This window comes from Acanthochromis polyacanthus, chromosome 22, assembly GCF_021347895.1.
Source record: "Acanthochromis polyacanthus isolate Apoly-LR-REF ecotype Palm Island chromosome 22, KAUST_Apoly_ChrSc, whole genome shotgun sequence".
Taxonomy (NCBI): Eukaryota; Metazoa; Chordata; class Actinopteri; family Pomacentridae; genus Acanthochromis; species Acanthochromis polyacanthus.
In genome coordinates this window covers 25,333,584-25,350,226 of record NC_067134.1, presented here as the reverse complement: position 1 = coordinate 25,350,226, position 16,643 = coordinate 25,333,584, and the positions used below count along the sequence as shown (strand labels likewise).

Below are 16,643 nucleotides of genomic sequence, written 5' to 3'. Positions count from 1 at the left end.
CTAAATGCAAGGCTAAAGAGGGGAGCTCTGTTGCATACATTTAAACAAATGTTCTCCAGCACTCTCCCCCTTTCTATTTGCACTCCGTGTGTGTGCACGGATCACCCTCTCTTGCACACACACCACGCAAAACTTGTGTAATGGTTCTAAGTGGGCCCTTTGCGGCGACTCCTCATTAGCCATGCAGATTTATGCGCCCTGGGCGGCTCACCTTGAGCGGCAGCAGCTGTGTGGCTCAGATCATCTACCCATCAGCCACTGCTCCGCGGCCCGCTGAGGGAGCCTGAGTCACGGCCGAGTGTTTATGGACCGGCACATCAATGACGGCGGGAGAGAGAGCTGACAGCGCAGCGCACAAAACAGACACACACAGCCTCATTCACAAACTGCGGTTCTTTCCTCAGTCTGTCTGCTGCCCTCGAACACTTCTATCTTTATAATGTGGGCTATAAACAGTTCACTTGTACGTCTTGATGTGTCTCTATTTTTATGCTCACAGAAAGGCCAAACATGCTCATGTGCTTCTGTTGCTGAAAGATTTTCATTAGATCTCTGTTCACATGCACATGACACAAGTGTTTCCACTTTCCAAACCAACAGATGGCACTTAAATAACAGCTCCTCTTGCAGGTATTTATAAGTGCACTTAAAACCGGACATTGTTTTCCAACTTCTCCCCTGCTAAAATTACACATGACCTGCTAACTGATAGAAGATGTATTTCATTACATTATCCTTTGCCAAGAGAGTGTAGCTAGCATAAGGAAACAAGTCTGTTCTCGTGGTATTTTCCCATCATAGACTGTGTTGGAAAGCAGATAGGGAGGGTTGAAGAGGCTCATGGGAGAATCATCTGGTGGATTTCAAACCTGGGAAAGCAGGACTGCATCCAGCAGCAGCGGCAGCAGCGGCACTGCACTGTCTCAGAGAGCTGCCAGGCTGCATTTGATAACCGCATTCATATTCATAAAGCCGGCGTTTAGGAGAGCAGACGCGTTAACAGAGCGTTCCTTCGGCAGCATTCCTCTGAGGCACCAGTCCTTATTATCAGGCAGCCCTATAAAAGCGGCGGGGTCGACTGGCTGCTCCGGCCCTCCCCTGTCTACACTTGGTTAATGGCAGAGAACTGACCCCAATCAGCACAGAGACAGCGGGAAAAAACTCAGGAGACGCACACTGTGTGTCTCTCTCACTTTGTTTTTCCTCTCCTCTTGCTGCTTCTTTATCTCGGGTTTTTCACCTCGGATTTTTTGCTCTACTTGTTATATCTATCTTTATATATGTGTGTGTGCATTTGCAGTGTCTATGCACGTATCTGCCTATTGATCTTTTTGGCATGTATGAGCTGAAGACACAAATGAATCTTCCCCCACATGTTAAAAGCAGCATTCAACCTCTTGTGTTGCCTCCCACACACACACACACACACACACACACACACACACACACACACACACGGTAACATCAAACCCCCGTAGATCATCTGCCTTCATGCTCGGAGCCTGGCTGCCTACACCGCTCAGCATGTTGAAATATGGCAGTAATTTACAGCAAACTACAGGCGATATCTCCCCATCCCCTCCTCTACTGACCTCACCTCCCCCATGTGTGCATGTGTGTTACAGCATGAAATCTGCATGTGATTGCAATGTGCGTACAATAAAAGAATGATACAGTATGCATGAGCCACATGTGATGTCTATTTGTGTCTTTGCATGTCTTTTTTTGTGCATTCCTTTTATCGAGCAGCTGACATGCATTTCTTGCTGCTGGTGTGTTTATCTCTGCGTATGTGTGAAGGTGTGTGTGTGAGACCCGCTAACACACTGGCCTTGTTTCTTTACTGGGTCACAGTGCAGCAGTCTGGAGCCCCGCTGCCGAAAAAACTTCAATCTGAGCACAGCTTGACTCCCTCGCCTCCGAACACACTGCTCCTTGTTAGACTGTCTGTTTTACACTCGCCGCGCACCGGCTCGTGCCAATGCCGCGTGCATGTGTTTGCGTGTGCACCTTCGCTTTTCGTTAGCGCTCATTAGTTCACGGCGTATGAGCACGCCAAAAACACTACGTCACGACAGCACGCACACACACACACACACACACGCTTGCCTCGCTCCCAGTCGGTGCTTGCATCGCACCATGAGCTGCCATTTGGCAAGAGCTGTCTGCTGGCAGAGAGTGGGAGGTCATGGTGCGAGTGTGTGAGTGTCAGTGTGACGCAGGGGGCCAGAGGGGCGAGTTGCTGGGTAGAAACCACTCCAATCTTGCACATGAGCGCCTGATGTAGTAGTAGCTCCACATGTTGTGTCAGGGCAACCCCCGTCCCACTGCTCCTCCTTCCCTCCTCGGCGGCGACATGCAGAGTCTGTGTTCATTCACTCTTTTAACTCTCCGTCTTGTCTGGCGTCGTCTCTGAGTCCTCGGCACGCAACTCTCGCTGAGGGCTCAACCTCGGCGTCTCGCAAGCGTCTGCCGCGCATCAAACCCTCGCCCTCCGCTCCCTACCTGCCTGTCTGACGCACCGACTGCTCCTCACACAGATCTCTCATGTAACCCCGCTTGAGCTCAGTTCGAGGTTTCATTGAAGAAAAATCTCTCCCGAGGCGTGCGAGGAGGGTTGTGTATGTGCGCGTAAACTGTGTAACGGAAGGGGCCTGCTGCACCGGGGGAAAACCCACAGCAGCAACAACAACAACAACAACAACACTCGGAACAACGAGAAGACCCATGAAAAGGAAAACAACATTCTTGGCGTGCCACGGTTTGACGCTTTTATGGACCCGGAGAGACACTGTGCATCAGTCTGAGGCAGCTTTATATAGAGAGGAATGCTTCTTCTCAGTCACGTTTCACGCTGATGCCTCTATTATGTGCTGTGAAATGGAATTTCATCTTCTGCACACACACAAAACATAAAACGCCAAAAAGCCTCCTGCTGTTTGTGATCAAAGTGTTTGTGCAGTTCATGATCGTGACTTATTATTTCATTTTGGAACACGTTTTCTTCATCGCTGATCAGTCTTAACTACTCTTTTGCGCTCAGTTTAGTTATTCATGAAGAATAATTCACCGTTGCCATTCAATTACTACAACAGGGGTGTCAAACATGAGGCCCGCGGGCGAAAACCAGTCCTCCAGAGGGTCCAATCCGGCCCTCAAAAATTACAGAGAAGGCATTAATTGCAGATTTTAAAATTGTAAAACTATAAATTTGAAATCATTTCTAGACCATGACAAGTTCTTTTGATCATGAAGTAAAATACTAGACTGCTCTTTGTTCTTTTGTCATTTTGCATCTCATTTTTGTAAAATTTTGTCTCGCTTTTGTCGTTCATCTCATGTTGTTGCTGTTTCGTGTTTCCTTTTGGTCTCATTTGTGTTTGTTTTTTTGTTGTTTTGTGTATCGTTTGTGTTTTTCTTCCCTCGCTTGTGTTGGTTGTCTTTTTATTTGTTGTTGTGTTTCTCACTTTTGTCATTTACGGTCTTATTTGTGTAATTTTTTTGTCTTGTTTTTGTCGCTTGTCCATTTTTTTGATCCGTTGTAACTTTTTTGTCCAATTTTGTCTCTTTTTTGTTGCGTTTCATGCCGTTTTCCTCATTTGTTTTGTTGGTTCGTGTCTCGTTTTTGTCATTTTGTCGTTTGTCAGAATGTACTTTTTTACACTAAAACAAAGGAACCATTTGGAGTTGTGCTCATTTATAGGTTACTATGCTGTGATTTTACCGGTCACTTGAGATCAAATTGTACTGAATGTGGCCCCTGAACTAAAATGAGTTTGACACCCGTGTACTAGAGAGTAATTTCAGCAATGGGACGACTCGGGGGTTTCAGGAACAAACGCCGCCATGTAGTAACAGCCGCTACTGAGGCGAGGGGTCAGCGTCCAATCAACATGATGGCATCCGAAACACACATGGGGTCCCTTGTTTTGACTGGCACTTGGGCGGGGGTCCGGCCTTGGGCGTCGCTCACGCTGCAGATGCCACGGCAGCGGTCAACAGCGGTTGAGGAGGAGACCCAACGCCCTAAGGTGCTCTCTCTTGGCTGGGGATTGGCTGCGATGTTATCTGCCCCTGCCGTGCTAGTGGTGGGCTTCGGGGGGGTAAGAAGGGGGAAACGGGGGCCGGCTTTGTCGGCAAGTCTTCCCCCTGTAGCCGTGGTAACAGCATCAGCGGCACGTGACTGCGTTCAAGTGAAAGTGGAAGGGGAGGTGTGGGGGGTGCTAGCTGGGGCTGACTAAAGGGTTAAGCACGCATGAGTAGGACCAAAGTAGGCCACAACAATAAGGGGGAGGAGGGGAGGTGTGCACTTTCACTGTACAGGGGTGGGGGGGTGCATGGAAGGATGTTGTTGAGGGGGAAACGCTCACCCCGACTCCCCTCAGGAGAAGGGTGCAGGATGGATGTAGAGTCAAAGGTCGCCTCCCGATCCTCCTTTCTGGAAATAATTAGCTCTCGCCGCACTGTACCCCCCCCCCTTAGACACACATGCAGACGAACAAACAGATTGTTTGTCCAATTCAAAAACTCCCCGGAGACGTTTACAGTCACTGCTTATGTAATAAGGTTGAATGAGCAAAACGAAAACAAGCCGCTGTATCATTAGCTCAGAGTGTAGAAAGCAGGCCAAGATCTGCCCCTTTTCCCTCTCTCTCGCTCTCTCTCTCTCTCTCTCAGACACACACTGTCTGATGTCGAGGCACAGTGTGGTGGGGGTTTGTCTACGCCGTGAGCTGTACTGTCCGTTTAAGATCTTAAGGAAGCCGGACAGAAGCACACGTCTCCCAGCTGTGCGCTCAGATTCCATCTCTGCCAGGACGCACCCTTTAAAAACACATACAGACCCGCCACCGCGACCCCGACGCACACGTTCAAATGTAATATTTCTGTCTTCCAAACACAAACACGCACACAAAAAAGACGCAACTAAAACCCATTAACGAAGTAATGGTTATGCAATTACTTCCACTCTGGTAAATAAACACATCTCAGCCAGGATCTCTGTGTACCCGTCACAAGTTGTAAGCTGTTCAGAGGAAACCTGCGGCCCAGGCCTGCCACGGTAAGACAAACAGCGATGATGAGAGAGCGTGCAGGCGCCGGGAACGCCATAATTAACACATGGCCTCAATCACGCATCCTGAATACATTTTCACTCTCTGACTCACTCCTCCTTTGTCAGTCACCCCAATCATTTCCCCACCGTGCCCGTTTTTTTGGGGTTTTTTTGGTCTGTCTATCTCTGTCTCTCACACACGTGCATCTATCATTGCCGCCTCCGCATACATACAGACAGACAGACAGACAGACAGAATCTCGCAAAACAAGCTGAGCGGAACCACCCACACAAGCAGGCAGCAGACACCTACATGTACTCACACGGTGACACAATCTCTTATACCCCCTGAATTTATACCAGGATCTTGTTAAAGCCATGGCAACCGCATCCCTCATCCACCAGCCTTCAATCCATCTGTGTGTGTGTGTGTGTGTGTGTGTGTGTGTGTGTGTGTGTGTGTGTGTGTGTGTGTGTGTGTGTGTGTGTGTGTGTGTGTGTGTGTGCAGACAGATGCAATCTACACTATTACATTGTCGGGGTTCGAGCTGGTGGCCTTGGTAACGGCGCTCAAATCTGGGTCACATTCGTTTTAACACTAAACCGGAGAGATTTTTCAAAGGTGGGAGGTGATAAGGAAGCCTTTTTGTGCCCTGAAAGTCACGATTTTTATGACAAATTCCTTTTAATTTCTTGTTTTTTGAGTTAGTCTTACGTCAGAGTTCCATTCCTACGGATCGATGCAAGTCGAATTTCGCCGCAAGTCGGAACTCCGGCGAAAATGTAAACAAAGCCGTTACATGCATCACGATCAGTTCTACAGAAAAGTCATGAATGCCAACGACTTTCCTGCATGTATGCATCATTTTACAAGAAGCTAACAATATCGTAATGGACCGATATTGTTGTTGATGGTGAGGTTTTGTAGTGTGTTATGCCCCTGTCTAGGGGGTAGGGTGCACAACATAAAGTAAAAAAAAACCCCGAATAGTTCCCCAGTCCCCAAAAGAAACGACAGTCTAACAAGTTCTAAAAAAAATACCAGAATATTTATTTTACAATATAATTACAACTTAAAGAGGCCACTGCATGGGCTACTCATTCAAAACCAACGAAAGACGGATACAAACTAAAGAGGCGTTTCTTGCTCTCAAACAAAAGAACATATCCAATCCAAAAACAAACACAATAAGCAAAAATAAGAGATCTACTGAACCTAACAACAAAAACTCCGCTATTCTAATCTATTTCTCAAAGGTTTGGAGGCTGGGGAGACACACAAGGGGTGCTGCTGTCAAAGTGGCTCATCCATCACTGCCAGCCGCCAGGATTTGAAATGACAGCCAGCCAATCAGCATCGTCCGCCAATCACGCCTCCTGCACACAAAGATTTACACACAACCACAGAGCACCCACTCCCAGACAATAAAACAGTTCGAAACTACAACAAAAAAACACCAAATACGGCCACGGCCGTAACAAGTGTAATATTTTTGGGTACGATGTGCTTACAATAAGAGATGATATAATTTTGGCAAATGCCATTCGACGAAACACCAGAAGTAAAACACATGTACTCAAAACATAAAGGTGTAGAGTTCATTTATGATAACTTTTAACATATCTTAAAAAAAATGCGTTGAAATTTATCAAAAATAATAAGATGTGGAACAAAAAGTTTCAACATGTCTGGGCATGTTCTCTGTAAAAGATGACCTAATGAACTTAATGTCTTCTATAAAATGATCTAGGGGTGAAATATGACAACCTGATGTCATGATCTGACCAAGAGATGCTGTCCAAACTGTCACTCCTATCAAACGCCCTATATACTTGGAAAAATGACCAACTCTTACAGCATAAAAGACAGTGCACAGCTCAGTATCTTCAGTTCTTCTTGGGGTTTTATCACTGCTAAGAATTAACTCCTGATGCCCTCTGAATGCTGACGTCTCTTAGTGATTTTCTGAAGATCATGAAAGCAAATTTTTAGACATTTGAACAAGGTCAAGTTGTAGACTCCGGCCTTGATTTGTAACATAGTTTACACTTCATCAGTTTCAGTGTTTATTGGTCAATCCAGATTTACCTAATGTCAGTGAACGCACCATGTTTAGTTACAGAGGGTTGCTACAATATGACTTGAGTTTCGCCCTCTTTCTAATTTCATTTCTGTGGAGATGGCTTTCCTTTTCTTTGAAACATCAGCAGAGTCTGACTTACACTTGGGAGCCATAATGAAGGGCAAAAAGTTAGCGAATGTAGCACAATCCAAGGTGGTGTACAACTGGAGAATGTAAACAAAGCCGTCTTATAGCGCTGCTTGACGATGTATTCGTCCGCCCTGCTCACCAGCTAGTTCCACATAACCAGTTCCGATGTAAAGACGAAAAGCCATACATCGTAAACCCAGAACCTCCTGTATATTTGGAAGAAGAGCTTCCAAACATGCAGAGACAATAAACTCACTTGAACATAAATCTCGCCGCCCCAAGGCCACCTGACCGTTTCACCTCTACGACTACTACACACACACACACAAGCACCAAAACAAATATACTTCAACCTTGCCTGCAAAGTGCACTTCACCTCGTGCACTTTGATGACTTCGAGAAAGAAAAAAAAATTCTATTTCGGCACACACTCACCCCCCATCAATCTCCCCCCGCCACTGCCTCTACCCGTAAACCTTTAACCTTCGGTGTTGCCTCGCGGCGCTCTCCATCATCCCACCACAGCCTCCCACACCCAGCCCTCCTCGTGTCCCCAGAGGAAGCGGATCTTGCGCCAATTAAGAGAGCATTCCTCACATGCTTTCAGGCGTCTTTAAAGTAGTTTTCTGCGTCTCTGTCCATAAGTTTTGTTTACATGCCCGGTCACTGACATGAGGGCAAAGAAGTGACGCGTTGACAAAATCGGAAACTTCATATTCAGATGTGTCCCCAAAGAAGTCTTTAAATATTATTCTTCATCATGTTTAAGCAACATAAGTAAGAAAAACGTTTGAATTGGCTGAATATTACCAAGTGTAATCACATCAGAATATCTAACATTTCCAACTTTAATTTAAAAAATGACTTAAAACTGAATTCTGCTTCATGTTGCTGCTTCTATTGCTACTAACACTCCTGCGTTTTCCATGTATTTTATCGACACTTTGGGTCACTTTTTCCTCTTATTTTATTGGGTGCATTAGCCACTGTATTCAAACAGATTTGTTTTGCTGCTTATTCTAGTTATCAGTTATAAAATACTACTTGAACTTCCAACAAAACCCAATAAATACATGTATAAATGCATCTATTCTTATATTTTGCTCGCTGAACAGTGCCCACTACGACTCATGCTGCTAACAGAATTTCATTGTATTTTTTAATCCTTAATAAAACACTTATATAATATAGTGGATTATAAAACCAATCAGCACCCTTCAAACTTTGACAACTTCTAACAAACTTGAAGATAAACACTTGGCTTTCTGTATTTATTTGACTCAACCAATGAGCGTTTTTTTCCCCCTGCACTCACCCGTTTTGAAAATCTCGTAGCGCAGAGAGAAGCCGGCCCCCTGATGTGCGTAGTCCGACACGAATCTGATCTGCAGGGAATGTCCGGAAGAGATGATGGGCGCCGGGGCGATGTTGCTGCAGTGTCGACCCAAAACGTCGGCCGTGTCTGAAATCCCATCGCGGATTTCTATGTAGTCGTATCTGAAAAGGAAGAAGGGATCAAGATTATTCGCCGTTGCATTGAAATATCCTCTGAAAAGCAACAATCTTTGCATTCACACGTCTTACACTGAGCTCAATGCAGCAGGAAAGGGACTAGGAAAGGTAAAGAGATGAAAGGGGAGCAGCAGAGGGGAGATAAACATAGATGGATAGTTATGGGGTTATGCAACCAGCTAAGCTAATAAAAACCAGACAGGTGTGGACCTATTTACCATCAGAGGTCAGCCTCGGGACAGAATGCACAGCGTCCAAGCAAAGCATTCAGTAATGCAACACAACATTAAGACAAATAAATATATCTGCCACGGGCTTGACGCCAAAGCATCTGCACTTTGCATGTGTTGCTCCCCTTTAGCTGCGTTTAATAAAACTAGTTTGCGTGACCCAGTTTTGCTCAGAACAACAAATCCAGATCCAAAAGACTTCAGCCCACATTGCTCAATCTGGGATCAATGGAGAGAAAAAGGAAAGATGTAAAGATGCAGGCAAACAGGCGGCTGGATGGATTCGTTAATGAGAAGCGTAAAAATAGACAGCGAAGCCTCATGAAAAAGTAAGGAGGTGAAGGCCGGGGGGTAAAAGGTGAAGGGGAGTGAGGTGGAGGTTGGAGAGTAAAATCGGGATAAATAAATGCAAAGACATCTTGCTTATTAGCTTTCACATGCTTCAGCTCTCAGCTCATTGTGACCTTTGACGAGCCAACTGACCCCGAACGATAAAAGCAAATTCTTAACTGTCAGGCCACTCGAGTGTGTGTGTGTGTGTGTGTGTGTGTGTGTGTGTGTGTGGTTTTTATGAGTGTGTGTGCCATACAAAGGGAGCCCACCTGGCTGATCCAGAATTAGCTCATGGCCCTCAGTGTGTCATTCCTCTGACATTATTAGACCTAAGCATCATCAGAGAGGCACAGACAGAGGCAACACATTCTGCCTTTCAGAACACTAGATGACGTTCACAATCATTACAAACGACTAAAACTTCTCAGAATTTGCACTTTTTTGTGTAATTTAGCTGTGCATTATTACTTGCGCTTTGCAAAACATGACATTTTGGTGCTTTTTTGCAGCAGGAATCCGGCGCAGACACGGATATTTACAGGAATCAGCCTGTCTGCTTCCACTGAGGTGCAAAATCCAGCAGCTTCGACCACAGTGCTAACTCCGAGCGCATAAAACCGATAATAAAACTAAATTCTAAACTAACTGTGTGAGCAGAATGACAAACCGTGTGTAGATGTGTGATCTGTACATATAAAACACTTCTCGCAAATGGGAAAAAAAATCCAGCAAACTCTCAAAAATATATTGCAAATTGACCTGCACATTCACTAAAATGATCCACGAGCAAAAAATACCTGTGAATAAATTCATTACTGTTTGTATATATCGTCCGAGCATTTCCGACTTTCAATGGCGCATTTCTGAGCCTATTTTTGCTATTCAGGGGTAAAAAAAAACGGATTTGTGGATCCCACTTCTACGTATGCTGATTTGCATTGTACACACACACAATTTTGAGACAAAAATCCGCTTCTGTGATTCAATTTTTTGGGGGACGGCAAGTGTTCACCTGCTCATGACGAACACCCTAATCTCTCTATGAGCCATTTTTAGAACAATGAAGACTGATATTAGATTACCGTTTGCACTGACTTGATAAATGCTGGAGAAAAACACTCCAGAAGTCACTTTTAATCTGTTCTTTCACTCAGAGTTGCCTGTGTTTTTGGCATTGCATGGTTCCAATCTCTTGAGTCCAAAGTGAGATAAACTGTCATCACAGCGCCACATTGTTCTCGTCTTTTCGTTCCCATTCGAAAAGCAACAAGGGAAGTGATGCATGTCTGAACAGTTTGAACCATGACATCAACTCTTAGCGAGCCAAAACAACAACAAATGGTAGTTAGTGCACATAAATCTAGTTCAAGGAGCAAAAAGAATAAAACGGATGCTTTGTTACTTTAGTCCTCTTGATGGATTTTAAGTTGTTGATCACAGTGTTGGAGAAAGGAAGTCTTTTTTTAGGGTAGGTACATTTTTGTGCCCAGAAATTGGTTCTAGAGCGACGGTTCATGAGGTCAGAACACACACAAAGGTTAAGGACGCTCTGAAATGGCTCACAAGTTCCTGAAAACTTTATTGCATGGTGAAATATGGGGCTATTATGACCATATAAAATACAGAGGAAAAGAGAAAGCTGAAACCCAGAGTGACTTTATCAGCCACTTACAACTTCAAATCACATTTAACTTGTTCTTTATGTGTGCCAAAGCCACTCGTTCTTTCAGATGTTTTCCTCAAAAAGTTTCCGATCAAAACTGTCATTTACTGTAAATCACAGCCCTTTCCTGCTTCGTCCAATAAATGACAGCATAGCTTTGTTGGCATGATTAAGACGGGAGCAGTCTGTGCTCGGAGCTGACGGTGAATCACCGGCTTTTAGAGGAAATAATTTGGGGTTGTGACAATATTTTAAGGTGTGGAAATCTCTATAATGTTTGTTTGTTACCAGCCTGGTGCTGAAGTTCTGCTTAAAGCAAGTTTCAATGAATTTTTACTCGACACAGGAGTCACGCAGAATAATCTTCTCCTCTTTGCTCTAAAGAATATGTTTGTTTCGCTACCTTCTGTGTGTGTGTGTTCTCAATTTTCCACTAAATGCGCATGTTGATGTATTTTAAGTTGCGCAACTGTGAATAATCTCTGTGTAATTCTGGTCTCCATAATATTATATATATATTCGCCCTTTTCTCTCTGCAGTTCTAACAAGTGTCTCTTCGCCATGCACGCTGCAGACGCCCTGCGGCTCCACAGAGGACGCCCTCCAAACACACAGACATATAAACACAATTAGTCCGTGTGACGAAGCTGCTGGAAACACGGTAGGACCGCTGTCGCCTCATTAATTACTGTGATGTGCCGCTTGATGTCGAAAAAGCTTCATTCTGAGTTTGAAACTCGGCATCTTGCTAATGATCTGAACAGAAAACCACTTTTTCCTTCGCTAAAATGAAAAGTGTTTAGAAAAGCTGAGACGTACCAATCAGCTCCAGGCTGTGTTTCTTTGTGGCGTCTAAGCACTAAGACTGCTTTTGTACTGGCAGCTTGGAATAAAACCTGGATTAAGTAGAGTCACTAAGCCTCTTTTTTTTTCATCTCATTCCTGCAGCGTATTGATTCCAATACAGAGCATTCAAGCTAAGACTGCTGATGGAGGGATAATCCCAGCCACATTAATCTGGGTCAGAGGGCCTGTTCACACCTGGCATTAACATGCATCCTGGGTGATCTGATCACAAGTGGACAGCTCTAAGTACAGGTGTGAATGCTCGCAGGGAGCAGTAAGCATACGCTCAGACGGGATTCAGAGATGCTGTGGGCTGCATTCCTTCAGCAGCTTGTCCTGGATTGCACTGAAGGAATGCAATCAGTGGAAGAAGTGAAAGTGAAGCGCAGCACTTCCTCTCGCTGGTCAAAAGTAACCTAATTAGTCTTTGCAGGACAGAAAAAAAGATAGAAATGCAGCTCTAAGGTCTCCTTTTCTTTCACAAAGACGAGCATCAACACCAAGTGTCACCACGGTATCGTCCACGTAAGGCAAGCATCTGACTGATAGAGACATTTAGGACAATCTGACTTTCAATAAACCAAAAAAATCATGGAGAATATGAAGAAGAAGAGGTAAAACATCTCTCCACAGGGTCCACTCCAGCCCACGGGATGACTTTGTAAAGTGCAAAAATTACAGAGAAGACATTAACTGTAAATTGTAAATTTAAAATAATTTCCAGGCCCAGACAAGTTGTTTTGATTTTAGAGTAAAATACTAGGTTGTTCATTGTTCTTTTGTCATTTTACGTCTCATTTTTTGTAAAATTTTGTCGTTTTTTTGTCTGACTTTTGTCATTCGTCTCATGTTTTTGTCATTATGTTTCTCGTTTTTGTCGTTTTGTTTGTTTCACTTGTGTTGTTTGTTTACTTCTTTGTTGTTTTGTTTCTCACTTTTGTCATTTTTGGTCTTGTTTGTGTCATTTGTGTGATTGTTTTTGTCATTTGTCCAATTTTTTTGTCTAAGTTTTCTCTTTTTGCTTTGTTTCCTGTCCTTTTTCCTCATCTTTTTTGTCATTATGTGTCTCGTTTTTGGCTTTTTGTGTCTCATTTTTGCAATATTTTGTCTTGTTTTTTTTCCCTGATTTTTGTGGTTTTGATCATAAAGCAACATATTACATCATTCAGTTCCAGATTATAGGTTATGTTGTGATTTTACTGGTCTGGCCCACTGGAGATCAAACTGGACTGAATGTGGCCCCTGAACTAAAATGAGTTTGACACCCCTGCTCTAATCCGTTTGTCTCGTGCCAGTTCCTCAACTTCATACCAACACCATCCAAAACGTACCAACACATTAAGAGCTGGTGAGCAGACAGGCTTCCGTCCTTCTACATTCCTGCACTTTAAGCCTGTAAACGGCTGCAGTAAATGTGCACAAAAGGCAGCCTGAAGTGCACTCACGGCAGCGAGTGAAGGAGCTGCTGTCCAATACTCTTATACATGTCTTGGTTGTAATCCTGCATTACAGAGGCGATCGCGAAGGCTTTAGCGGCAAGCTCCCACCGAGAGTCTGAGAGAAGCCACGGCTATCCCTAAGTACACCTGCTTAGGGCTGTAACTGACACATGCTCAGAGGAAAACACACACCCATGCATGTGCCAGCAAACACACACACACACACACGCAGAGGGGACGGAGATATGAACAAACACGGCCGCGCTGCTGTATCGCCAGCGCCGAGGATAAAAGGCCCGCAAAAGAGCTGAGAGCCTAATTAGGTTTTAATTGATTTTGGAGTGGGTCTCTATCCTTCTCCCTCTCCTGTCGTGGATTAGCGTCAGCCGGCGAGTGTTCCTCAGATGTGATTATTGACCTGCTCGCTCAGCCTCTCCCCAGGCTCTGATGAATACATGCATGAGGGCCTGACGTGTGAGAGCCCACTGTCTGTCTCTTTCAAACACACTCTTGAACGCATTCCAGGACACTGCACACACACACGCATAAATCAGCTACACATGCGCACTTATGAATCTTCACCCATGAAAACACACACATGAGCAGACAGCCCCCTTATCCAGGTCCCATTAGGAGGTTGTTTTGATCCAAACTCCGCCTTTCTGTCTGACACCATCCATCTCCGGCTCTCTGTCTGTCTGTCTGTCTGTCTGGCAGTCTGTCTGGGTCTGCATGAGCGGCCCCTGTGTTTAGGGAGCCGTTACCGGGCTCGCCCTCCCCACGTTCTCCCCCCCGCTGAGAATAGCTGCAACAGAGGGAGCGGGGTTAAGGAAACTAAAAACCCTCAAGGGCCAGTAATTCTGCACCAGTCCAGACATGTCTCTTCTTCCTCTGCGCTCATATATCACTCCGACCCTGCGCCAAAACAACTAATTGCCTTTCACACCTTTGCCGTTTGTTGAGGGATCGGGAACGCTTCCTGCAGGCAAGAAGCAACCGCACGTATAAACTGTACAAGTGCGCATTTACAGGCCTCTCTACCAGCCCAGTGTGGTATTATGGGGGATGCTAGTGGTCATTCTCTGTGCCAGAGGTGTCAAATATGCGGCCCACGGGCCAAAACCGGCCCTCCAGAGGGTCCGATCCGGTCCAGGGGACAACTTTGTAAAGCGTAAAAATTACAGAGAAGACATTAACCATGGCAAGTTGTTTTGATCATAGAGTTAAATTCTAGATTATACATTGTTCTTTTGCTGTTTTGTGTCTCATTTTTGTCATATTTTTCTTGTTTTCTTCATTTTGTGTTTTGCTTGATTCGCTGTTTGTTCATTTTTTGTCTCTTTTTCACTTTGTGTCTCATTTTTGTAATATTTTGTCTTGTTTTTTGTCTTACTTTTGTCATTTGTCTCATGTTTTTGTGATTTTGTTTCTCATTTTTGTCATTTTGTGTTTTGCTTGATTCGCTGTTTGTTCATTTTTGTCTCTTTTTTCACTTTGTGTCTCATTTTTGTAATATTTCGTCTTGTTTTTTGTCTTACTTTTGTCATTTGTCTCATGTTTTTGTGATTTTGTTTCTCGTTTTGGTCATTTTCTGTTTCCTTTTTGTCTTGCTTGTGTTTTTTGTCACTTTTGTCATTTTGTGTTTTGCTTTATTTGTAATTTTGCGTCTTGTTTCTGTCATTTCGCATCCCATTTTTGTCATTTTTTTGTCTCAATTTTGTAATTTTGTGTCTTTTTTCGGCTGGCCTGTGTCATTCGTCTGATTTTTTTTGGTTGCTTTGTAAGTTTTTCGTCCGATTTTTCATCACATCTGGAACTGAATGATGTTGTATTTCACTTTATGACTAAAAACGATAAAAGTCAGAGCAAAAATGACAAAAAAATAAGACAAAATAACAAAAATGAGACACAAAATGACAAAAAAATAGACAAATGACACGAAACAAAATGATGTTTTGTAAAAAGGTAACAATAATTCTTTGAATGTGAACATTGCCAGAACATTTTTTTTTTCCACTAAAGCAAAGGAAACATTTGGAGTTGTGGTTATTTATGGGTGATTATGCTGTGATTTTACTGGTTACTTGAGATCAAATTGGGCTGAATGTGGCCCCTTGGATGACTGTGACACCCCTGCTCATCTTCATCTGACTCCAGGGGTCAGTAATAGCCACGTATATGTCCAACCTTCTGCTTCTTTCTTCTGTGAAATCAGTGGACGGGTTCATTTACTTTAATCTAAATACCTGCGTAAGCACATAAGCATTCACTGGGAGCTCCAAAATTACATAAAAGATTAACACGTAATTTGCTGTGGGTGCATCACGGGCGTCTGATTTATTTTGTTTATGCTGATAAAAGAGCAGCAGCTGTTCTTGAATAGCAGCAAACCAAACTTGGCTGCGCTCAGACACTCAGGGCCTTGAGCCGAGATGATTTTCCTGCCTGCTGCATTGTTGTTGTTTTTTTCTTTTCTCTCTCCCCAGTTTTCCACTCTCGGAGCACAGGAACCCTCAAGATCCCGATCTGGTAAACAATGACGAGTCATCTGTTGGTTCTTCTCTTCTCCCTCTTGCTGATTTACAGAAGAAAGAGGCAGAAATGAAGCGATGCAGAGGGACACACACCCAGATCCTGGAGCGTCTGAACGCACACACACTCCTCCCCGCCTCAAAGGGGACTCTAATAAACCATAAGTGCCTCTGAAATATTAACTAGATGCTGCGAGCAAAATCCCTGCAGATCCACAGACGCTGCCATCTTCAATCTAGCCCCAAAAACAAATTGCACTTCTCCTCCTCCTCCTCCTCATCTCCTCATGCCTCGTCGCCCTCTCCTGCCGTCCATCACAGGCTGATACTTACACATGACCGGGGCCAAACCGCCGACCACAGAGCGCCTCGGCGTGGCCCCAGACTTTCTAGCATCGATCTGAAACATCAGACTATAACTGCTGTCTGTGCTGAAGCTGCCACCCTGCTGCTGGATGCATATTAATCCAGATGCATCAACACGTATTTGCGATGGAGCCACGTTACCCAGACACCTCGTGTTCGTTCGGGCGGAAAATTTAGATGCATCAGTCGACTTTAATTACATTCAGAGACAACATTCTGGCACCTGAAGAGCGAGAAGTCACTTGAAAATGTAGCTAATGTTGCTTTTTTGCATTAAAGTCGACTTATTACATCATCATCTAACGACTCGTGGGTGCTGATGACCGTGATCTTGGCGATCCAAGCGTCTCATATTGACAGATCGGATCCTGAACGCCTCCCTTTAGCCGTGACCTCCGCAAACGCATCCGTCTCCTTTTGCCCTCTCCATCCCTTTCCCTCCAGCTATTGCTGA

At 44.4% G+C, this 16,643-nt stretch overlaps 1 protein-coding gene across 3 annotated transcripts in view; it reads right to left on the bottom strand.

Moving 5' to 3' along the window:
- Positions 1 to 16,643, bottom strand: part of nrp2a (neuropilin 2a) — an 81,139-nt gene that overhangs the window by 50,915 nt on the left and 13,581 nt on the right. For all 3 annotated transcript variants that reach the window (XM_051942182.1, XM_051942183.1, XM_051942181.1), the window contains exon 3: positions 8,585 to 8,766. In XM_051942182.1, the coding sequence (XP_051798142.1) occupies positions 8,585 to 8,766 (182 nt within the window). The remainder of the gene's footprint in view (positions 1 to 8,584; positions 8,767 to 16,643) is intronic.